General features: G+C 38.8%; 1 protein-coding gene across 9 annotated transcripts in view; it reads left to right on the top strand.

Moving 5' to 3' along the window:
• PTPRS (protein tyrosine phosphatase receptor type S) overlaps nt 1–24291 on the top strand; it is a 240959-nt gene that overhangs the window by 213027 nt on the left and 3641 nt on the right. For 6 of the 9 annotated variants that reach the window (XM_075281006.1, XM_075280998.1, XM_075280981.1 and 3 more), the window contains 11 exons: nt 172–213; nt 4746–4843; nt 7418–7541; nt 8671–8846; nt 11334–11453; nt 11765–11919; nt 13822–14107; nt 16633–16811; nt 16887–17013; nt 20688–20813; nt 23054–23208. In XM_075281006.1, the coding sequence (XP_075137107.1) occupies nt 172–213; nt 4746–4843; nt 7418–7541; nt 8671–8846; nt 11334–11453; nt 11765–11919; nt 13822–14107; nt 16633–16811; nt 16887–17013; nt 20688–20813; nt 23054–23208 (1588 nt within the window). The remainder of the gene's footprint in view (nt 1–171; nt 214–4745; nt 4844–7417; nt 7542–8670; nt 8847–11333; nt 11454–11764; nt 11920–13821; nt 14108–16632; nt 16812–16886; nt 17014–20687; nt 20814–23053; nt 23209–24291) is intronic. The other 3 variants (XM_075281034.1, XM_075281026.1, XM_075281017.1) reach the window with 1 other exon arrangement.

The following is a 24291-nucleotide window of genomic DNA, read 5'->3' as shown; positions in this document are numbered from 1 at the left end:
ATGCCATTCATGCTAATGTGCTAGTAAGTCACAAGATCTCACATCTCACAATAGACAGACACAAAGTGAACGTCTTTGTTGTTAATGTAATCCACTATGTGTTCTTGTGAATGTGAAAAACGACATTAAAAAACAAGTTGTTTTTATTTCTTTATTTACTGTTCTTTGCAGATTCTGGTCTCAGCAGTCCCCTCAGTGACCATGAATTTGAAAGTTAGTTCCTGTCTGTTTTGTTTCTGTTTTTTTGGTGCTTCAGTCGCTATTCAACCTTTTCCTTCTTTTCTTTTTTTTTTCTTTTCCTTTCCATTTTCTTTCTTTCTGTTTATTTATTAATTTTGTGTCTCTTATGCTTTCCACATAACATCCTTTTACCTCAACATTTCTGTGCCTGTCTCCGCAGTTGTGCAGTTTTGGATAAAAACTGTCTATTGTGCAGATTAATGCTATTATGCCATTGACTTTAATGTGAGAGTAAGCAGATCCAGATTTCCCATTCACGTATGATACTTCTAATTTAATTCCATTATATCACATTTTTCTTTGTTACATCATGCTGCTGAAAAAGTGACTGACATAAATTGTGCCCAAGACAGAGACATAAATGAGAGCTTTATAATAGTCTTTTAAAAGGAATGCACTGGGATAAGTCTAATTATATAATAATATATACGTACCGGCCACTACTATAACACAGAATATAGCATTGAAATGAAATTTACAGAGGTGTAACATTTAGATCCAGTGATCAAGCTCCAGAAATGTGAACATGTATTAAGCCCAGTTTAGTATTTCATCAGCTCATTTACATGGGTTTTTTGTTTTGTTTTTTTGCAAGTTCTTCTCTAGTTTTTTTCTTTTTCTTTTTTAAACTTCCATTTAAATGTCTTCCTTTCCTGTGTTTGTATCCAGTTCACTGGCAGATCACATATATATATATATATATATATATATATATATATATATATATATGTTTGTGACCATGTATGTTTTATTCCTAAACACACCGGGCAGTGCCCAGAATATTGTGTTTTTTTTAGACACAAGCGATTATGATGTGCAGCATTTGGTAATGTTATTTACAATTCCATTCAGCAGTTCCATTTGCATGCGTCATTTGTAATTATTGAAAATTGCAAATCCCTCTATTGCAAGTGCACATCTGATCAAAATATTGTAAATCTTAATGAACTAGGCTAACTGAATAGTTAGGTTTGGTTTTTAAAAACTAAAAAAAATGGTATGGTTGTAATATGGCCATCGATTGCCTTTGCAACATTAAGTGGCATAAAAGATAAGATGAACTTTTAGTGTTGTAGTCGGTACTGTATGATATACTTAATAGTAATATATGTTTCCCAGTTGGACAGTGGATCTGTGGATTGATTCTTACGCTTGCTTTTCCATCCTTTTTCTAAATTTTCCAAATTAAAAGTTCATGCTGGTGTTGCTTGACTTTTTATTACTGCTGCTTTGTTACATGACATGAACAGGGCTCGAAATTCTCTATGTCAAACATTCCCTTCCATTTTTGACATGCAGTTTTTCCATATCCAAGCCCACTTCTCATCACAAGTTTTAGGAACAAGTAGCGATAGAAAGGGCATTGTGAATATTATCCACCCCATCGAACGAGGTCTTCTAGTATTGTGTAAAGTAAAATCTATATTTCACAGACAGGACTGAAGTCCAGGACATTTTCTCATGGTTAGGCTAAGTGGTTCCTCTGCCGTAGTCCTCAGAGAACACTAAAAGCAGACTCATTTCCAGAATATCCTTATCTGGGTAAGAATGGGTTCATTACTGGTTTAGACAGGAAGTGGAGGAATTAATGTGATTACTAATTAACCCAGCTGTGCTGAAAATTACAAGGCTTCTGAAGAAGCACCTCAATTGGTCTCTTAGGGTCACAGAAGGGCTACCGAGCCTTTATAGGTACACAGAACACAAGGAATTGACCTGTGGAATCCATAGTCTACCCTATACTGAAGGTTGTTTTATCTTCCATTACTGCATTGCTTCCCCTAGTTCATGATAAACCATTATGCCCATCTCCCAATTCCCAGTGTCTTTAAGTAATGTAATTTGCTTGTGGTGCAGTCACAGAAGTGCCTCTTTCTTCTTAATTAAATGCATTGCATGCTCTGGATTGTAAAAAGGGTAACTGCAAAGTGCCCAGAGTAAAATAGAAGCTGTGTAAAAGAAGTAGCTGTGTCTTAAAGTTAAACTTTGTGCAAAGTAATATAGCAATAGCCTTAAAATAATGTCAGTCTTTTTTATTGTTTCTGTGCAAATCACTTTAAAATTATATAATAAACCAATCTATTTAAGGATTACTCAAAATTAAGAACATATTTGTCAGATACAGTAAAAAATCTGTAGAGCTCATGGACATAATATTGAGAGGCAAAGTCTAAACATCGGATAGAATCGCAATAGGGGTTTGGGGTTTATGTTAATGCTTGATTTTAACATGACAGTTGCAAGATATAAAACATAAAACTTCAAGTTAAAGGGATTCTATCATTAGAATCCCGTTTTAAGCTAAACCCACGTCGGAATAGCCTTAAGAAAGGCTATTCTTCTCTTACCTTTAGAAGTCTTCTCCGTGCCACCGTTCCTTAGATAACCCGATTTTCGTCTATATGCTAATTAGTATTCTCAAAGCACTGGGGGTGGTCCCCGTTGCTCAAACTGAACTGTGGATGTCCCCAGCGTTGCAAAAAAACTATCCAGCACCGCCTTTTTCTTGTTTGCCGCCTCTCCTTCCTTGTCCTGTCACGTCTTCTTCAAAAAGCGCCGACTGCGCATGTCGGTCGCCATTTTCCTGTGGCCGAACTGGAGAGACCACAGGAATATAGCCGACAGATGTGCAGTGGGCGCTGTCGACCATTTTCCTAAAGGTAGGGGAAGAATAGCTTTTCCAACATGGATTTAGGTTACAACGGGATTCTAATGATAGATTCCCTTTAAATAAGCAACAGTAGAATTTATAAGAAGATGACAGAAAGACATTACCCATCTGTAAAGTCCCCCACGGACTCAGCAACTGTCTCCCACCAGTCTTCGTTTACATGACACTCCCAGTGACAGAGCGTAACCGTATGTGTTCTGATGCAGCCAATCTATGGCATGTCATTGTTGCTACCATGTAAACAAAGACCAACAGGGGTCAATGAGAGCATCAGGGTATTTAACTGGTGAGTAAAATAATAATTATTTTATTACATAATTTATTCCATTTTATTATATTACTGCCAGATTCATTTAAATGTTGGTCCAGACATGATCTCCCACCCAATCCGATTAAACGCCATCTAAAACCAGTGACCCTGGAAATACATATTGCTGTTTATAGAGTCTCTAAACTTTAATGGTTTGTCCAGATATACTCTTGTGACATCAGCTATGGAAAGATGCAACTTCTCATTGAGTGGGACAGTTGCCCAACAAGTATTGTGCATAGGTCCCATTAAATAGAGCAGGGCTGGTGCTTGATGCACTCTGGCCATTGAATAGTTGACTTTGCAATGATTTTCAGGTTTTGAATAGAATTAGACTTCAAATGGTCACTCACTTTTCAACAAACTTTGTGTAAATTAAAGGAGCATTCCACTGTATATTTTACACCTCACGGAGGCTTAAAAATTATAAAATATGCAGACTGATTTCTCTGTTCATATGGGGATCCAGTGGAGGGTCTCCATTTGATCTGCTCACAAATGAGCAATGCAGCCAATCCGTGATTGATTGGTGATGCTACCATTGGCTACATCACACGTATGCAGGCCAAACGTCAGGGAAACAAGGGCCTGAATGCAGACTCTTCGCTGGATCTCTGGCCAAAAGGAGAGGTGGGTGTTCATGTTATGTTAAGCCTTTGCAGGGTGTAAAAAAAATTTGGAAGAACATCACTTTAATAGCACAAGCAGAAGGAAGATGTCAAATTACATTTGTCCTTGGAGGAAAGGATGACAAAGAAGAGAATAAAGCAAACAGAGTGGGTTGCAGATAATAAGTTTTGTTTCTCATCAATACTTGTCTGGACTACTGTCTTCTGTGAAGTTGGTTCTTACGAAGTTGTGCTACAGATAGATGGGGGAGAAGCATTGCCTCTTTAATGTGTAGGAGACATCACAGCAGTTAATCTTTACCCACAAGATCATGGTCAACTGAGAATTAGCCAAGAAGTCTCAGAGGTAGATCCCGATAGCTTCTAAGAATAATTTGATTAAAAAATTCTGTTAATTGAGAAATATAAGAGGAAGATTTCTCAGCCAGCTTCTGTAGATCAGAGAAGATTAATTTAAAATATTCTTAGAAATCCATCACATGGCTAAGAACACATGAATTTTCTTTGTTTTGTGCTCATTTTTCTATTTCATCTAGAATATTTTGCCTCTTTCACAGACTCATGGTGTGCGCTATAATTGATTACATCCATAGATCATGCTTTTGTGCTGTTGAATATGTAATATTGTTTCTACATTTTTAAAGTTCCCTCATTTCTTGGCCCCTACCCCTAACCTTTAACCACAGTAACTGCTGAATTTGGAGTTTTGGAGTGAAATTTAGATCTCCGTTTTCCTTTCAGGATAAAATTTCGAGCCCTGCATTCTAATCTGATCTAACCTCTGACCTTTCATTGCAGATCTCACATTTAAAGACTTTACGTATTTTTATATTATTTATATTTATTATGATTGTTTTCCTAAAATGTTCATATTGGTCTATTTTTATCCTTCTAGGTATGCTTAACCACCCACCAATACCTATTACAGATCTTTCTGAACACACAGAACATCTTAAGGCCAATGATAATCTAAAACTATCTCAGGAATATGAGGTGAGAAGTTCTTTATATTGTTCATAGAGTCATACATGATTTTCTCTCTCTATGAGAAAAAGGAGTCATTCATGTGTATTTTACTAAGAATTAAATAATTTGAAGTGTATGTAAGAGGCAGTTTTAGCAAAAGACCCAAACCAATATTAGGCTGAGGCCCCACGTTGCAGAAACACAGCTTTTTTTTATGCAGATTTTGTTGCATTTTTTTGAGCCAAAGCCAGGAGTGGATTGAACAAAATGTAAAAGTATAAGTACTTTTTATAGATTTCCCATTTCCTTTTGTATCCATTGTTGGCTTTGGCTCAATAAACTGCAACAAAATCATTAACAAAAAAAAGCTGCTTTTCCGCAACGTGGGGCCTCAGCCTGAAGGTATTTACGTGGGGCCTCAGCCTGATTGTTTTAGCGTGTTTATTTTCATGAGATACTCCTTTAATCATTAAAGAGACATCACAACTGATGGCCAGTTCTTGGGGCAGGTGATCAGTACAAATTTGGTGGAGCTCCAACTCCTGTTATCACTACCTATCAGTTGTTAAAGGAGCTTTAGCACGCAGACAAGCTCTGCAGAATCTCTAATACCAAGCACAGACCCATATACAGTGGGGCAAAAAAGTATTTAGTCAGTCACCAATAGTGCAAGTTCCACCACTTAAAAAGATGAGAGGCGTCTGTAATTTACATCATAGGTAGACCTCAACTATGAGAGACAAAATGAGAAAACAAATCCAGAAAATCACATTGTCTGATTTTGTAAGAATTTTTTTTCAAATTATGGTGGGAAATAAGTATTTGGTCACCTACAAACAATCAAGATTTCTGGCTCTCACAGACCTGTAACTTCTTCTTCAAGAGTCTCCTCTTTCCTCCACTCATTACCTGTAGTAATGGCACCTGTTTAAACTTGTTATCAGTATAAAAAGACACCTGTGCACACCCTCAAACAGTCAGACTCCAAACTCCACTATGGTGAAGACCAAAGAGCTGTCAAAGGACACCAGAAACAAAATTGTAGCCCTGCAACAGGCTGGGAAGACTGAATCTGCAATAGGCAACCAGCTTGGATTGAAGAAATGAACTGTGGGAGCAATAATTAGAAAATGGAAGACATACAAGACCACTGATAATCTCCCTTGATCTGGGGCTCCACGCAAAATCTCACCCCGTGGGGTCGAAATGATCACAAGAACGGTGAGCAAAAATCCCAGAACCACGCGGGGGGACCTAGTGAATGAACTGCAGAGAGCTGGGACCAATGTAACAAAGCCTACCATCAGTAACACACTACGCCGCCGGGGACTCAGATCCTGCAGTGCCAGACGTGTCCCACTGCTTAAGCCAGTACATGTCTGGGCCCGTCTGAAGTTTGCTAGAGAGCATTTGGATGCTCCAGAAGAGTATTGGGAGAATGTCCTATGGTCTGATGAAACCAAACTGGAACTGTTTGGTAGAAACACAACTTTTCGTGTTTGGAGGAAAAAGAATACTGAGTTGCATCCATCAAACACCATACCTACTGTAAAGCATGGGGGTGGAAACATCATGGTTTGGGGCTGTTTCTCTGCAAAGGGGCCAGGATGACTGATCTGGGTACATGAAAGAATGAATGGGGCCATGTATCGTGAGATTTTGAGTGCAAACCTCCTTCCATCAGCAAGGGCATTGAAGATGAAACGTGGCTGGGTCTTTCAACATGACAATGATCCAAAGCACACCGCCAGGGCAACGAAGGAGTGGCTTTGTAAGAAGCATTTCAAGGTCCTGGAGTGGCCTAGCCAGTCTCCAGATCTCAACCCTATAGAAAACCTTTGGAGGGAGTTGAAAGTCCGTGTTGCCAAGCGACAGCCCCAAAACATCACTGCTCTAGAGGAGATCTGCATGGAGGAATGGGCCAACATACCAACAACAGTGTGTGCCAACCTTGTGAAGACTTACAGAAAACGTTTGACCTCTGTCATTGCCAACAAAGGATATATAACAAAGTATTGAGATGACATTTTGTTACTGACCAAATACTTATTTTCCACCATAATTTGCAAATAAATTCTTACAAAATCAGACAATGTGATTTTCTGGATTTGTTTTCTCATTTTGTCTCTCATAGTTGAGGTCTACCTATGATGTAAATTACAGACGCCTCTCATCTTTTTAAGTGGTTGAACTGGCACTATTGGTGACTGACTAAATACTTTTTTGCCCCACTGTAGTCTATAGTGGGCTGTACTTCAGATCCAAACTTATTATATTTCTTTGACCCGTCTAATTACTAGGTCATAAATTTATAAAAAAAAGAGTTATTCAGAAACCCTTGAGGCTAAGGCCCCATGTAGCATCCTGCAGCAAAAAAAAACAAAAAAAACAGGAAAAACCGAAGCCTGAAGAATGAAGCTGTCTAGAACCTTTGTGATCCTGAAAATGATTTAATTTTATTGTACTGACCAGTCTGCATTGGAAATTTAAATCTGGTTTCCACCAATCCATATAATTACTACTTGTGGCAATTAAGTAAATAAATGATTGTTTAAGACATCTGAGATAGTCTACCAAATCTACCATTTCATTTTTTTTCAGTCCATTGATCCTGGCCAGCAATTCACCTGGGAGCACTCAAATCTTGAAGTTAACAAACCGAAAAACCGCTATGCGAATGTGATTGCCTATGATCACTCTCGTGTTATTCTCATGCCCGTTGAAGGTACAGAATTGCATATACCCATTCAGCGTTTGTATTATTTTAAAATAATGACAAATTAGTTGCATTAAAATGTGAACAAGCCATAAAGTATATTGTTATAGTTGTTCTTCTAAAGACTGTGTTGGCCAAAAAAAATGAAAGGGCATTTCCAGAACTTTTTAATTGATGTCCTGTCCTTAGACTATTCAATTTGTCCTGCTAATAACCTCATATTCCTCTGAGAGTTGAAAAATAAGAAAGTTATGGTGTTTGGAAGGCAGAGAGTCAGAAACAAATAACGAAAATCAAAAAATTCCTCCGTCAGGAAGGGGTTAAAAAAAAGTTTTATTTTTTTTAAAGCTAAGACGTCCCACAGTAAAACAGCATTGTGGGAAAAACTGCGGCAGCAACACATTGCGTTTCTTCCCACAGTGCTTTAGACAGAAAGTTTGCAGAAAGTTCAATCCATTGGAAAACATTATAGAGGGCTGTGTCAGGGTCGGTTCACATTAGCATATGTATTCCGTCCGGTTAGAGTCCACATGGAGAACCTCCCCCCGGACAGAATACAATCGTAATAGACTATAATGGGGTCCGTGTCTTTGCCGTGCACTGCCCGCACGAATCATTGCTCACATGCTAGTGTGAACCAGGGGTAAGGAGAGCCAGGGCATGTGCCTGCCATAAGAACACCTGGCAGACATGTGTCAGTTCATTTACATACGTGAATTTTAAGTTTGTTTTGTCTGAAAGTCTAACACTATCAAAGTCCATAAAAGTATGTTTAGACATGTTTAAGTTCCCGACGGTGCAATCTTGCTGGCTTATTAGACATAGTTCATCTAAGAGACAAATAGATCAGTTGTGTTTCCATATTCTGATTTTGGCTGCAAAAATTGCACTAAAAAACTATGTGAATTTAAAAAAAAAAGAGGAGTACCATATGCCCTTTGTATGTTATCTCGCTTTATTATCCACATCTCATATTATCCATGTCTTCAAAACCGCATGAAAAAAATCTGCAATTTTTTTTGCATTTGTAAAAATTTTCTGCATATGTATTACACATATTGTTTAATAATTTTTGGAATAACTTTTTGTCTATTTAATTATGTAATTATTTTCTCATTATTACCACAATTTCCTACAGGAATTCTTGGCAGTGATTACATAAATGCAAACTATATTGATGGTTACCGAAAACAGAATGCATATATAGCAACTCAGGGACCCTTACCTGACACTTTTGGAGACTTTTGGCGAATGGTATGGGAGCAGCGTTCTGCTACCATTGTTATGATGACAAGACTGGAGGAGAAGTCTCGGGTGAGTATCTCCATATAACATAATAACACATGAACTGGCTTCTAGAATAATTAGTTTAGCAGTTTACAAAAGATTTGGGCAGAATGTGTACAGATTAAAGTGTCTAACCTGAAACTGTGTGAAATTGTGCACAAAAATGTTTTATATTTATTGTCTCACTCCAAAAAAAGAAAACAGGCGAGAAAAGTTGGCGCGGTCAAGCTGCAGGAATACTTCTTGACTCATTTATCAAATGCTCATATCAAGAATACAATTCAAACAAGCTGACAAATAGATTGAATGATGTGGATTAAGCACAGCGGGGTGAACCCATTGTGTCATTTTGGGTTTGGCCTGTTTCTGAGGGAATTGTCAAAGTGGTCCTCTGATTTTCACAAGTGAACTACTATACTGGAATCTGGTGTTTGCTGCAGGGGATCACCAGATTACATCCTCTAGGACAGGGGTCAGCAACCTTTTATTGTATGGCATGGTGATTTAAAAAAAAAAAAAAAAAAAGGTGAAGTAGTCAATGTGCCATGTATTAATTGTAAGCATGGACACCCCCTACTTGAAAGTCATACAAGGCATACTATAACCGCAAACATTGAATTAGTTGATTAGGCTTACATTTCAATTACATTTTTATCCCTGATATTTTTTGGGAAGATGATTCTTAATGGATATGTCTTTTACTTGCAACACAGAGTCACATTAAGTCTGCTTTATGGGGAACAGAGGATGATCCTCACATGACTCGGTGTGATGAACACAAATTAGTCAAGCTTTGTTGACATAAATGGACACGCATTTTAGTGTGTTTGGCTACCATATTGTATTTCTGCAATTGTATGACGTCTCCCCAAGGGGACCTGAAGAATGGCAACTCAAATGCAGGTGTGAACCTACTGTCAGTTTTCAAAAATGAGGCCTGGTCTTTAGGCTGGGGCCCCATGTGACGTAAACACCGCAGTTTGGCCACTGCAGTTTACAATCCCTACATTGTGAATGGGATACATAGCAAATGCCATCCACATAATTGCGGAAAAATACACGCAGTGTACATGCTGCAATTTCCAAAACAGTCACATTTTTGGAAATCACAGCATATCCGTTATACTTATGGAAATGTTAGCGGCTTCCCTATAGGTATAATTGAAACAGAAAGTGAAAAGTGCTGCAGGAAAAACCACAATGTGTTGGTGCCACAGTTTTTCGCCAACGCTTTTTTGCTGAGACCCGCTACATGGGGCCTTAGCCTTTGGCTGGTTGCAGATGACTGTGCTTCAACTGGTCGGCTGTGAATTAAAAGCACGGGCGGGACACTAGAATGTCCCCCGTGTGCCACCCATGCACTGGCCATGCTTCCGCGGCTCCTTTCATTAAACGAATAGGAGCCACGGACACAAAAGCCGCAAAATAAGACAGGAATATGACCTGTTCTATATTTTGAAGCCTGGACTGTCGGCCCGCACACTGTTGTATGTGCAGGCCCTTTGAAATTAATGAGTCAGTGTGCTATCCGGGAAATACACAGATAGTACACTGAACATGGCCAGGGTCATCTGCAATCAGCCTTAGGCCAAGACCCCACATTGCGGAAATGAAGCTTTTTTTGTTGCTGGTTTTTTTTTGTGTTTTTTTGAGAAAAGCCAAGAGTGGATTGAGCAAAAGTATAAGAACTTCCTAGGTATTATTTATTCCGTTTGTAGCCATTCTTGGTTTTGGCTCAAAAGACCACAACAAAATCTGCAACAAAAAAGCTGCGTTTCTGAAATGTGGGACTTTAGCCTTAGCCCAGGGCCCCACAGTCTGGAGACACCGCGAATTGCCCGCGGTGAAAACGCCGATGGAACAATTGCGGCATTTTACAGGAAAGGCAAAGCGGATGGGATTCTGAGTGGATGGCTTCAATCCCATGCCCACTTTGTGGTAAAAACCGCTGTGCGAAGACATCGCGATTTCCAAAACCGGCGGGATTTTGTAAAATCGCAGCATGTCAATTATATCTACGGAACCGCTGGGTTTCCCCATAGATATAATTGTAACAGAAAGTCTGTGTAGGAAAACTCTGTGAACTCTGTTTAAAGTGCTGCGGGAAGAACCGCAATGCGTTCTCGCCACAGTTTTTCCCGCAGCGCTTTATTGCTGCGTGACCTCCCATCTTAGCCTAAATGTGTTTTCAGGCCATGTCCTTAAAGAAAAGAAAAAAAATTGCAAAAATAAACATAACATATAATTAAAGCCTTATGTAACACTGAAAAAAAATGCAAAAATTATTTGAGTAACCTAAATTTAAAAAAAAAAAAAAAAAAAAAAGTTATACCAAAAACCCCTGAAACTTTTTCCAGTCATGAACCAGGGAATACAGGCCAGCCATTAAGTGGCTAAACACCAATGCGAATAAATCCTGTATCTCACTGCTTTGTTTTTATATCAAGTGTTTTGACATGATAAATTGGAAAGCACTTGTCTGAATATCAGGCCTCACAAATGTGATCCTTACAGGTAAAGTGTGACCAGTATTGGCCAAGTAGAGGTGCAGATACATATGGAATGATTCAAGTGACTCTACTAGATACGATTGAACTAGCAACTTTCTGCGTGCGAACATTTTCCTTACATAAGGTAAATTAAATGCTAGATTGAGGTTTTTATGGAGGACTGAGTTGGTTTCACAAAATCTTTATAGCATGTTTAACAGACAGCTTGTGGATTTGTCAGTATGCAAGGAGGCGATCAGTGCTGTGGAATCGGGATAAAAGTCCATACTAGTTGTTAGAATGCATATTGCCTTGTTGACATGTATAACATGTTTTAGGTCAGGATGTGCAATCATGCTATACAGTAGTTTTCATATAATTCATGACAGATTTTTCTTCAATACCATTGTCTGTTGACAATACAGTGTGAATTGAGTGACAAGTTCTTGTTTACAGAATGGTTCCAGTGAGAAGAGAGAAGTACGACAATTCCAGTTTACAGCCTGGCCAGACCATGGAGTCCCCGAGTACCCAACCCCATTCTTGGCGTTCCTCAGAAGAGTAAAAACATGCAACCCCCCTGATGCAGGACCCATTGTTGTACATTGCAGGTATGATTACCTTTATTTTTGTAAACTGTGAATTAAAAACTCCGGAAATCCTCCTAACAAGTGAATTGAATTCATTATTCAATTGATTTATTTTCTACCATGTCTAAATAGATCTTGCAGCTAAATTGCAGCCACTGCTTAGAAATCACTATATAAAAAGTGTGTTGCCTTTAAATAATACATTGTACTCAACAGAAATTAAAAAAAGAAAAAAAGCTTTTCTGTCCTTCTGTTCCATCATCCTTTTTTTTTTTTTTTTTTTTTTTTTTTTTTTTAAACTGTAGTTTTTATTGAAAGGATTTTTGTAAAATACAATACAGCACAAGAGTTGAAAACCTAAAAAACATGAACGTGAAGCAATGCATATGTCATATAGACTGGTAATGTATACACATCACAAAAACCTGAGAGTAGAAATGAGGGGGTGGGGGAGGAAGGGAAGGGGAAGGAGTCAGAGACCATTCAAAATACAGTATGCGTCCCAAGATGACCATATAGCCTGGAACGCCTCTCCATCATCCTTTCTATACACATGACTGTATGAGATTTAGTGCTAATCAATATGAGCTTAGTATGATGGGTAATATAGGAAATAACAGCTTGTCAATGGGGTGTTGGGACTTGGACGCTAAGAAAAGGAAATCAATTTAAAAGGGCTCTATCATATACTTGCATAGCCTTTAGAAAGGCTATTCCACACATAACTTTTGTATGTTAATCCCCTCAGTCATTTTAAAAGAACCCGCTTTTATGAATATGCTAATTAGCCAGCAACGAGCAGCGGAAGTCTCAGTGAGCACTGACTGCTGTGTGTGAGAGCAGGGAGTCATCATCATCATCATCAGCCTCTCTGCCCTCACACACACATCAGAAAGTGCTCACTGAGACTTCCGCTGCTCGCTGTAGGCTAATTAGCATATGAATAAAAGCGGGCTCATTCAAAAATGACTGAGGGGATTAACATACAAAAGGTATGTGTGCAATAGCCTTTCTAAAGGCTATGCAAGTATATGTTTGGTTAAAAATGAGTTTTCCCAATGATAGAGCCCTTTTAAAGTACCCATTTTCTGTTTAAAGCTGGGATGGCTATCAATGAATCCCCATAATCTTCTCAGACTCATGGCAAACAGCTAATTTTCATTGGGGAAATGCAGCAGGATTGAAGCACTACATGTAGCCATTCTTATAAAAAGCTTTAGAGCTCTGTTAAGCATTTCTTTTCTACCCTAGCATAGTTAGGAGAAGGGTACCAAACTGTGGCTTCCATATATGCTACAAAGATAAGATGTGTAATAAGCACTTTTACTCCTTTTTGTTTTTTTCAAACTCAAACAAAGGTGAACACCTTCAACAGGCTTCATTGAATTAACACAGATTAATTTCCAAAACCGCAACAGCTCTGGGAATCGCATGCGCGTATTTTACTGCAGTCTAGGGATGGGATTCGCTATACCTAAGTAAACCCTCATCCATGCATCATAATAGTTACTTAACTTGACAGATGTAACTTTCAGGGTCCCAAGAAAGGGGATTCATTACTGGCTGCTACTGAAAAATCTACCTACACAAGTCTCTAAGTTGTTTTATAATTGGAGGTATGCTTTAAACTACTTAAAGCTGAGGCCTCATATTATATATGTAGTCATTCTTGGCTTTGGCCCACAGCAAAATCTACCACAAATAAAGTTGCCTTTCCACGAAGTGAGGCTTTAGCCTAAGACAGTTTTGAGCGGCTTTGGTGTATACAACCACAAATACTCTCTCCTCTACCCCATTTTTATAACTAGTTAAATTGGTTACTGTATGTAATACTTTAATCTATTGTAAGCCGTATGGTTTGCCATAAATCTCTTTATATGGATATTTTTTTGGTATGAGCATTTATGGAAATCTTTCTTCTAGTGCTGGAGTTGGACGAACTGGCTGTTTTATTGTTATTGATGCAATGCTTGAGAGAATAAAGCATGAGAAAACGGTCGATATATATGGTCACGTGACATTAATGCGCTCACAGAGGAACTATATGGTCCAGACAGAGGACCAGTACAGCTTTATACATGATGCCTTGTTTGAAGCCGTGGCATGTGGAAACACAGAAGTTCCTGCTAGAAACCTATATACATATATTCAGAAGTTAGCCCAAATTGAAACAGGAGAACATGTAACAGGCATGGAGTTGGAGTTTAAGGTAAGAATATTAGTGAAACAGAAATGATAATATAATTATGAGAATGTGCGCCTAAAACAAGCAAGCTGACTGACCTCATACTTCACCTGTACATTACAGCTCATTCATAGAATAAAGAATAGTGCAGAGTGTTCCCGCTCACGTTTATAGTGCAGATCAAATCAATGTGCAAAATGTAGTTATTTCATCCATATTTCTATTGAGCATTTTACATCAAAAAATAGAACAGGTTTTGTGAGATGTATGAAAGAGCATTTGTCATTTTGTTTAGAATTACAGTCCGTATTGCATTCAGGGACCCCAAAAGAGCAGCACTGGCTGTACTTAGAGAGAAAGTAAGCTTCACATAGCGCAGGATATGTGTATAAATATCCCATATGGCCATTTCATGACATTTGGCCATAACACAGGTGCAGAAGTGTTGCTGTATTACACGTGTGAAAATAACCTTCCAACAGTTTTTAACAAGCATTTTGGGTTACTTTATTCTTCATACATTTTCAGACTCCATTGGCCCAGATTTACCATTGTGGTTATGGCCAGACACTGGCAAAAACATGATGCATCTTTGGTGCAATGTAGCACATGTTTGTGTATTTAGTATGAACTAAAAGTTTGTAACTTGCTAGACATAAGAGTGTGGATTCTCCCAAAAAATGGGTGATTGGCTTAAATGTACTAAGATTGTATAAGAGAATTCTGGTTCAACATAGGTCACGTAAAAGCTGGTATAAAGTTAGGCTAAACAGTCTAAAGATACTTCAGATTTATCATCCAGCATCAGCCACTGTGATAAATCAGGCATATTTTCATACTGCCTAGGTTTGCATTGTCTAACTACCCTGTTTCTCCAAAAATACCTTGAAAATAGGCCTAACTTGATATTGCAGGGTTTTTGGAGTAGGCTTGAAATATAAGCTTAACTCACAAAATAAGCCCTAGATACAGTCAGTGCATCCAGTGCTAGATTATGTCACGTGACATCACTGAGAATAGGCATACTGTAGCTCCCAAGCATCCTGATTAGAGATGAGCGAGTAGTGTTCGATCAAGTAGGTGTTCGATCGAATACTACGGTATTCGAAATACTCGTACTCGATCGAACACTACTAGCTGTTCGAAGTTTAAGGTTCGATGCAGAACCAGCGTTGATTGGCAGAATGCTGTACATTCTGCCAATCAACGCTGGTTCTTCTCTTACCTTTCCGAAGTCTTCTCCCGGCGCAGGGTCCCCGCGTCTTCTTCCGGGTGGAATTCACTCTGCCTAGGCATCCGGCCTAGGCAGAGCCGACTGCGCATGCACGGGCATGCACGCGCATACACGCGTATGCGCAGTCGGCTCTGCTCAGGCCGGATGCCTAGGCAGAGTAAATTTCACCCGGAAGAGGACGCGGGGACCCTGCGCCGGGAGAAGACTTCAAGCAGAATCCAGCCCGACCGTCACTCGTGGACTTGGTAAGTATGATTTTATCGAATGTTGCCTACCCCTGAAACGAGCATTTCCCTCCATAGACTATAATGGGGTTCGAAATCTGTTCGAACAGTGAGCGGCTGTTCGAATCGGATTTCAAACCTCGGACATTTTAGTGTTCGCTCATCTCTAATCCTGATCAATTGAACCTCTACCTCCCGCCAGGACAGAGTAGGGCAAAATCCTCTCACTGCTCCTGAGTCCACCTTCTGAGTGCCACCTCACGACCGCTACTATACTGTGTTCTTAGCTACCTACTCAACCAAATGTCAGGTGCCACCCCTGCATGCTTCCATAGATGCAGCCCCTCCACTACAGCACCTCCCCCTTAGTGTAAAGTAGAGGAGATAGAGAGAGCACAGTGCCACTGCTGCACAAAGTGTTTACAGAGACTACCAGTAAGTTTAAGACCCACTGACACTGCACCATCAATTGTGAATGTAAGTTATGGTTACTAACCCAAACCATTTTACAAGATTCATCCAGAGCGAACCAGAAAAGATTCTGATTCAATTTGGTGCCTAAAAAATAAGACCTACCCCGAAAATAAACATTATTCTTTTATCAGAGAAAAAAATAATATAAGACCTTGTCTTATTTTTGGAGAAACATGGTATTAGTTAATCTGCGCCACACTGTACGCTTGGTTTGTACTAAACATCTATCTGTGGAAGTTTGTTTAAAAAACCTTTAAAAAAGAAAATAAAGTTTAAATGTAGTCTGATTTAGGAAAAAATATCCAGTCTGGCTTCATTATTGATTTCCATAGATAGTATGTAATGTTAATTTTTTCTGTGCTGATGGTCATTGGTGGAGCCTTGTAACAAAATAAGTGTCAGCCGCTTATATATTTCATGTGATCAGTTATAATGTAAAACATAGAACCAAATATGTCTCTTCACATGGAAATAAGAAATGTTAATCTTCCCTAATAGATAAATTGAATTCTAAGAAATCAATTAACTTTGCTGATTCTACTTATGTCAAACATTCTGAAATCTCCATACACACAGTATACCGTTTAACTTCTTGAAATATTCTGTTTTATGTTCAGCGCCTTGCCAATTCGAAAGCTCACACTTCCAGATTCATCAGTGCCAATCTTCCATGCAACAAATTTAAGAATCGCCTTGTGAACATCATGCCATATGAAACCACAAGGGTTTGCTTGCAACCAATTAGAGGAGTAGAGGGGTCAGATTACATCAATGCCAGTTTCATAGATGGATACAGGTATGCTGGAGTCTTTATGTCACACTGCCCTGATGTTTTTAGGTGGTGGTTCTAACATATTGTCTTCTGTTTTAGGCAACAAAAAGCTTACATTGCAACACAAGGACCCCTTGCAGAGACTACTGAAGATTTCTGGAGAATGTTATGGGAAAATAATTCCACAATTGTTGTTATGTTAACAAAACTTAGGGAAATGGGCAGAGTAAGTTACTTGTTTTATGATTGATGGATTCTAATATGTCTGAGTAATGTTATAATGCCTATATTATAGGATATGTATTATGGATACCATTGACATGTAATGTATTTTTCAGCATGATCACAGCATGTCAATTATACCTACAGAAATGCTGGTGGTTTCCCTGTATGTATAATAGAGGCATAAAGTCCACAGAGGAAAACTTTCTGTGAAAAGCAGTGTGGAAAAAACACTTTTTTTCCTCTGCGGCGCATTTTGGCTGTGGCTTGCTATGTGGGACCATATCCTTATAGGAGAATTAGCTGTGTTGGACTAATGCCTTATTCATACAACAGCGATAAACAGCCATTTTTGCAACAACGGTCACACAACCATTTTGAGAACCCACTGAATTTTTTTTTTTTTTTTTTGACAGTCCATTTTACTGTTAAATTTGTATTTTTTTCCATTTGAATTTAATGCACATTGCTTTTTGGAAATGTTATATTTTTTTGGGTCTACAGCTCCAGGGCGTATTCTTCACGTATACAAATAATCATGATTAGTCACAAATTATGTAGGGGAAAAACCAGGTAAATGAGAGGTGCCTTCTCCACGTCGATGTTATGCTGCTGTAAAATAGACGAGCTCAATTTTAGTTTTAAACAAAGCAACAAGGAAAGTTCAAGACATCTTTCTTCTGGAATAAACCACGTCTTCACATTCCTCACTTCCAATAACAATCACAAGCCAACGTATACAGTATATAGAGAGTATATACAGAGACCACTGAACACAATCTACATGTAAAAATAATTAATCCTTAAGGCTCCATTCACACTGAGTTTTTTGGCGAGCATTTTGGTGAGGAAAAAAATCTGCTTCAGGAATTAGGAAATGTTTTTTTCCTCCAGCACAGTGTATGGACCTTGAAAAAACCACTAGCAGTTTTTGCCAATCCCACATGGATTTTCTGACTCCATTGACTGCGTTGGTTTTTGCAGGCGGAATCCGGCTGAATGAAGCTTTTTTTTCGCTAGCGTAAAAAAAAAGCTAGTGGAATCCATAGGGCTCTATGGGGAGGCGTTTTTCCACATGGATTCTGACACGGATTCAGTACCAAAATCCTCGCTCAAAAACTCTGTGTGAATGGACCCTTAGCTGGACTGCAAGTGATCATTATACAACCCTTTACCCTAAAGATAACAGCAGGTACCATGCGGAAAAAAAAAGCGCGTTTTTTGCCTCCTATTCACTTCTATTGCTTACTTCAGGCAGAAAACGCCTGAAGAAAGGTCATATCGCTTCTTTTTTTCTGCTAGCAGAAGAAAAAAAAAAGCTAGCAGTCTACATAGACCACTATTGTAAAAGGGCCGATTTTGAAGCGAAATCCGCTGTCAAAATCAGCCTCTTTGCCTCCGTGTGAACTAGCCCTTATCTCTCCTGCAGTTTGAATGTACTGGATACATCTTTCCCATCTAGCGTTTATAAGTTTCACAGACAAAATGTTACATTATCTTGAGTTATAAACATTTGCAGCAACTTTGCCAGCATGTGCAAACACATTACATATAGGTCTAATGGCCTAGGATTCCAACACACAGCTAGACCAATTGGGAGGTTGTTTACCACTAAATATTTTTAAATTCCAATTTATCTATCATAGATTATAGCTATGGAGTCTTTACTCTACAGAACTCATCTACACATATTGTGTGAAAAATCATACTTATAGATAAGGAATGTCCAAACTCTTTGCAAAGAGGGACAGATTTGGTGAGTTGAAAACATGTGGGGGGGATGACCATTCAGCCTGACATTTTTTAACCAGTAAAGAGGACCTTTCACATCCCCATAGATGTGATGTGCGGTAGAAAGAAAGCTAGAAAGCTGCCAGTGCGCTAAATTCAGGAAGAAGTGGGAGGCACTGGAAAGCAGACAGGTAAGTATTGGTACTTAGTTTGTAGGCCACTGGTTCAATGTGGCCTGTGGCCTACAAGGTCTATCAGAAGCAGAACCGGGTTGGCAACGCCACTTGGTTTCATTCACTTACCACTCCCCACTTCTGCTCAGTGGGCCCTGTCGCACATCAGGTCAAAATAACATAATGTAAGGCGCATGGGAGCCCCCTGGAGGCTGAAGAGGCAAGAGGAGGTCAAGAGCAGGAGTAGGGATAGGTAAGTTAAAAGGGGCCAATACTGGACCCATTAAAAAAGCAATGGGAATCCAGTAAGGTCCCCTAAAAGCAACAGTGCTGGTGGGCCAATGGAAATGTTATCGTTGGCTGCAATTGGCCTATGGGCCAGTCTTTGGACATGCCTGTTATAAATAATGACATAGAATGCAATTGCCTGATGGTGGGTACAATTGCATCCCTGCATTCCGTCACTATGAGAGCCCATTTTCGAAACTGGACAGCCACTGTGAGGTTTATTGACCCTATCATCTCCCCCTATTCTAATTTTGCCATTTATTTTCAAATCTGATAAGCATCAATGATCTGTAATCAAATGGTTTGGCTGGCATATTGGTTAGAACAAATTGAAGTAGTAGAGTAATAGGGGTGAAATACATTGTAAGGGTGCATTCACACTGAGTAAACGCTAGCTTATTTTGTAGAGTAAAATTACACTTGTAAATTTTGCTATCCCATTGACTTCAATGATATTTTTTTACAAGTGTAAAAATACGCCTGTAAAAAATACGCCTGTAAAAAATACGCCTGTAAAATGTCATTGAAGTCAATGGGATAGCAAAATTTACAAGTGTAATTTTACTCTACAAAATAAGCTAGCGTTTACTCAGTGTGAATGCACCCTAAAGGATTAAAATTGCTTCTTGATGATTCTTCTACTTCAGTTCTAGCTCTTATTATGTCTCGGTACTATCTGAAAGGTATGCTCTGGTCAATTTCAGAGACCACTCGACATGAATACAACACAGTTTCTGAAAAGTCCTATACATTTAGGAGGAGGCTATAAAGGCTATAAATATGCAGTATATACAGTATGGTACCAGGCAACCTATTTGATTGCAGACTTCTGCCTGCTTTCCTATCATCTTTGATTTACCGGTATACTTTGGGGTGTTGGCAAGAATGACATTAGGTTCCTCCAAATTAAATATAAGTCTTGCTTCTTGTTCATGAATTTTACTTGTTTGCTTATACTTGCCCGACTTGTTGGCTTTTCTTATTTCCTATTCTTTTCACCTAAATGAGCGGTTTGTGGCATACTTAATTCCCACTATCATTAGAACCCTAAGTAATACAACATTTGACATCTAGTTAACATTAAAAAACATATAGCTAAACCTCAGACCTGTCTCCCTCCAAGGCAATGTTATCTAATTATTTACATAGGTATTAAGTAATGTTCATAGGTGAACATTCTTGAAATAGCGGGAATAGTGAGAATGTCAGTAATAAGATGTGCTATAATATACTGCAATATAATATACATGCAATTCATTATTAGTAAAGGTTATGATGATGATTATCTTTCTTTATTACTTCTTATATTACTGGACAATACAACCCAAACTTAACCATGATGCCAATTTGAACAAAGAATTACTTTCTGTATTCTTTCTGAAACAATATAAGAAGAATTGTTTGTTCTTTTCTGTTCGTCTTATTTGCTCTGCTTCTAAAAATATCTTATTTATTCTCAAAGGTAATTATTTTTCTTACATTACAGGAAAAATGTCATCAATACTGGCCTGCTGAGCGTTCAGCTCGGTATCAATATTTTGTAGTTGATCCAATGGCTGAATATAACATGCCTCAATACATCTTAAGAGAATTTAAAGTCACAGATGCGAGGGTAAGTTACAAGAGCTTCAGTGATACCAACAATTTAACAGTGCTTGTTTTGCAAGTAGATAACATAAAACAGACATTAATGTTCTTACAAAAAGAAGTTGGAGTTAATGGAGCGAGGCATTGAATAATATTGTGTATCCTCTTTAACCTCTAGAAAACCTAATGAAATATAGCATTACAAAATGTCTGATTTTTTTTTTGTCCATTTATCAACATTTAATATCTCTGTGCTGTTTCTGTTTACCAACCTAAACAGATGTAAGCGTAAACTAGTAGGCATAAGCAGTGTGCCACAGGAAATCTACCAGATTTTCAATGTGATTTGTGTGTGTGTGGCAATTACAGGTAAAACCTTAAACCTGCTACAAATGGGTTTCACCTGTAATTGAGGAGTGGGCAAAAACTGAAGTGAAAACCTGGGGTAAGTTCTTACGGAGATTTTTGGTCCGGAGGCCGCCTCAGGTTCTGGACCAAAAACTGGGTAGGCGCGACTGAAAGCCGGTGCACTGCACCGTCATCCAGCCGCACATTCCGCTCCGGAATAGGCCCAATGAATGGGCCTAGTCCAGAGGAGGGTGTGTCTTCAGGCCGAATCGCGAGGCGAAACGGCCTGAAGAATGAGCATCTCGCTTCTTTTTCCCAGGAGCTGGAAGAAACGACTCCCGGAAAAAAAGAACTGACCGGCTCCCATTGATTTCAATGGGAGCCGTCTTTTCAGTCAGGATTTTGAGGCGGATACAGCCTCAAAATCCTGACCAAAAAACTCTTGTGTGAACTTAGCTTTATATGTGTGTGTTGCCTATTCTTTATCTACATGAAGCACTACAGACCCAATGGCATGCAAAATTGTTTCATAGGATTTCAAGCTGAATTGGGTAGTGGGCTAAGTGAAACTGTACCACTGTAACTGTAAAATTTGTTACATGCATTTTAAATATAAAATGCCATGGGGCCAAAATCCATGGTAGTTGGTGAAATATGTTTGGGATTTTCATGTAGTTTTTCATTTCTAGGCCTAAACCTACACTATTCATAGTATCACTACAGAGTGTCTAAAACCAGAATTCTCCAGTATTAGAAAAACATGACTAATTTCTTCATAAAACATATTATGTGTGTCATTGCAGCTCAGTCTCCCTTCAGTGCACTAAGGCTGAGTTGTAATACCACGCACAACCACACACTTGTGGCGCTGCTTATAGAAGAAAGAAGCAATAGTTTGTATTCTTGGACAATCCCTTTAACAAGCAATTTTTCATTCTTCTATATGGAAGCTCCTACTTTTTAAAATTGCTTAGAATTCCAGGCATGTAGAGATTAAAATAAATCCCTCTCAACTTTTTTGGACTGCAGCAGTTTTTAAGTGATTTACAAACTACTAAGCGCGTTTCTATGGACAGTCACATTACAGTGGCTGAAGATGTTACCCTAGTCATGTGGTATGTTTACACAGTGTGGTTGTGCGTTTGATGTGGCCATGCAGTGAAAAACCGTGTTTTTTGCAGGCACAGGTTGAAGCCTGTAAAAATAGCTGTGAAAACACAAGTTTTCATTAGGCACAATTTTCCTTTGCACTGCAAAAATCCTGGAACAGTAACACTATGCAGATAGCCCCGACTCAGGTAACTGAGGGGCTTCTGAGATTAACATTCATAGTGCAGTTCCGAGTCTGTCGGACTACACATGGTACTGTTGATCTAATTTTGACCATACAATCTTCATGTCTTTTTCATGTGGGGTGCTTGTTTCTGCAAATCCAGTGATAATATCAAGGACCTCCTACTTATCTGTTGCAACCAGTCATGGTCCTCAGTAGTTACTTGCTTTACTCAGTTATGTCATCACTGGTCTTATCTAAACTTTATTAGTCTAGGAAAATCCCATTAGGCTAAGGCCCCACGTAGCAAAATGCAGCTAGTGGATCCCATCCCCACATTGTGGAAAAAAAAAAAGCACAGCGGACAAGGTGCAATTTCCAAAACCATTGCAGTTTTGGAAATCGCAACATGTAAATGATACCTACATAAACACTGTTGGCTTCCCCATAGGTATAAATGAAGCAGAAAAACACTGCATGAAAAAAAAAAAACGCAGTGGCAAAGTTTTTATGTTATGGGCTGCTATGTGGGGCCTTAGCCTTAAGCAAGCTCATTTGACATTTGATTCACCTAAAGGTCAAAGCTTCTTTCATAGTCTGCACATCAAGTATAATAACATTGTTTTATTTCTTTCTGTATATAGGATGGTCAGTCTCGCACAGTACGACAGTTTCAGTTCACTGATTGGCCAGAACAAGGCGTGCCAAAATCAGGTGAAGGTTTCATCGATTTCATAGGCCAAGTGCACAAAACAAAGGAGCAGTTTGGGCAGGACGGTCCTATATCTGTTCACTGCAGGTAAGAATAAAACTCAAATTTATAAAGCTTGGTCTAATATATTCCAGTTACTAAAAGAGGAGAGTTAGAGTGCTTTCAAACAGAGTTACGCTCCGCTCATTCAGACACGTAAACACGTGTCAAAGTGACCGCAGGTAAAACAGAATCCCATAGACTTCAATGTGTGCCGGTCTTACGCATGCTGTGTATTGCGCGTAAGAACGGCACACATTGAAGTCTATGAGATTCTGTTTTACCTGCAGTCACTTTGACACGTTTTTACATGTCTGAATGAGTGGAGCGTTAACTCCATGTGAAAGCACCCTTAGGGAAATTTTGGAAGGGAGATATTAGGAATAATGAAAACAGGGAGACTTAGCTATAAGGATATTGCTATATTTGCTATATTCAGTTGATATTACTAATGGAATAAATGCCCAATACTGACCACAGCTCAAAATGGTCAACATTTTGGCATAATACAAAGACCCATTAGTCAAGAGTACAGGAGGTCAAGGCCTGCTAAAATCTCTATCTAATCAATATTAAAGTATAAGGAAATAGGATAGAGTGGTAAGATACTGCAAAAATAATATAAAACTTCATTTCTATTTTATATAAGATAAAATCATATAGGAAAACTGAGACACACTAAATTCCACTGCATACTGTATATCATTGTCAGGGTAGAGATCAGAGATAAGGACAATACCATGTGTATCAGGTTAAACATGTGTCAATATTATTCACAGTCACATATATCAATGTTTAATTTGACATAACTCATGAAAAAATATAGCTAAAAAAATACAGGTCAAAAAATACATAGCCCAGAGCACATTAGATCACCTAAACCAGGGATCAGACATATGTGCACTATGTGAGTTCAGGGCATATGTGTTGAGCTAATCTTAGAGAATGTAGCTAGCCCAGTGTCAGCTGTCAGAAAATTAGGCTAAGCCTAGGCAGGGACAGGATGGCGTGGCTCAAGTAGCATCTAGCTATATGTAATAGACTAGATAAAGATCATTATTGAGTCCAACGCTCTGAATTCTCCCAAAAGTGACTTCTGCCAGTCCAGAAAAAAATGTCACTTTATAATAA

Source organism: Leptodactylus fuscus, chromosome 1 (assembly GCF_031893055.1).
Source record: "Leptodactylus fuscus isolate aLepFus1 chromosome 1, aLepFus1.hap2, whole genome shotgun sequence".
Taxonomy (NCBI): domain Eukaryota; kingdom Metazoa; phylum Chordata; class Amphibia; order Anura; family Leptodactylidae; genus Leptodactylus; species Leptodactylus fuscus.
The sequence above is the reverse complement of the archived record's forward strand: the minus strand, read 5'-3'. Positions and strand labels throughout refer to the sequence as shown.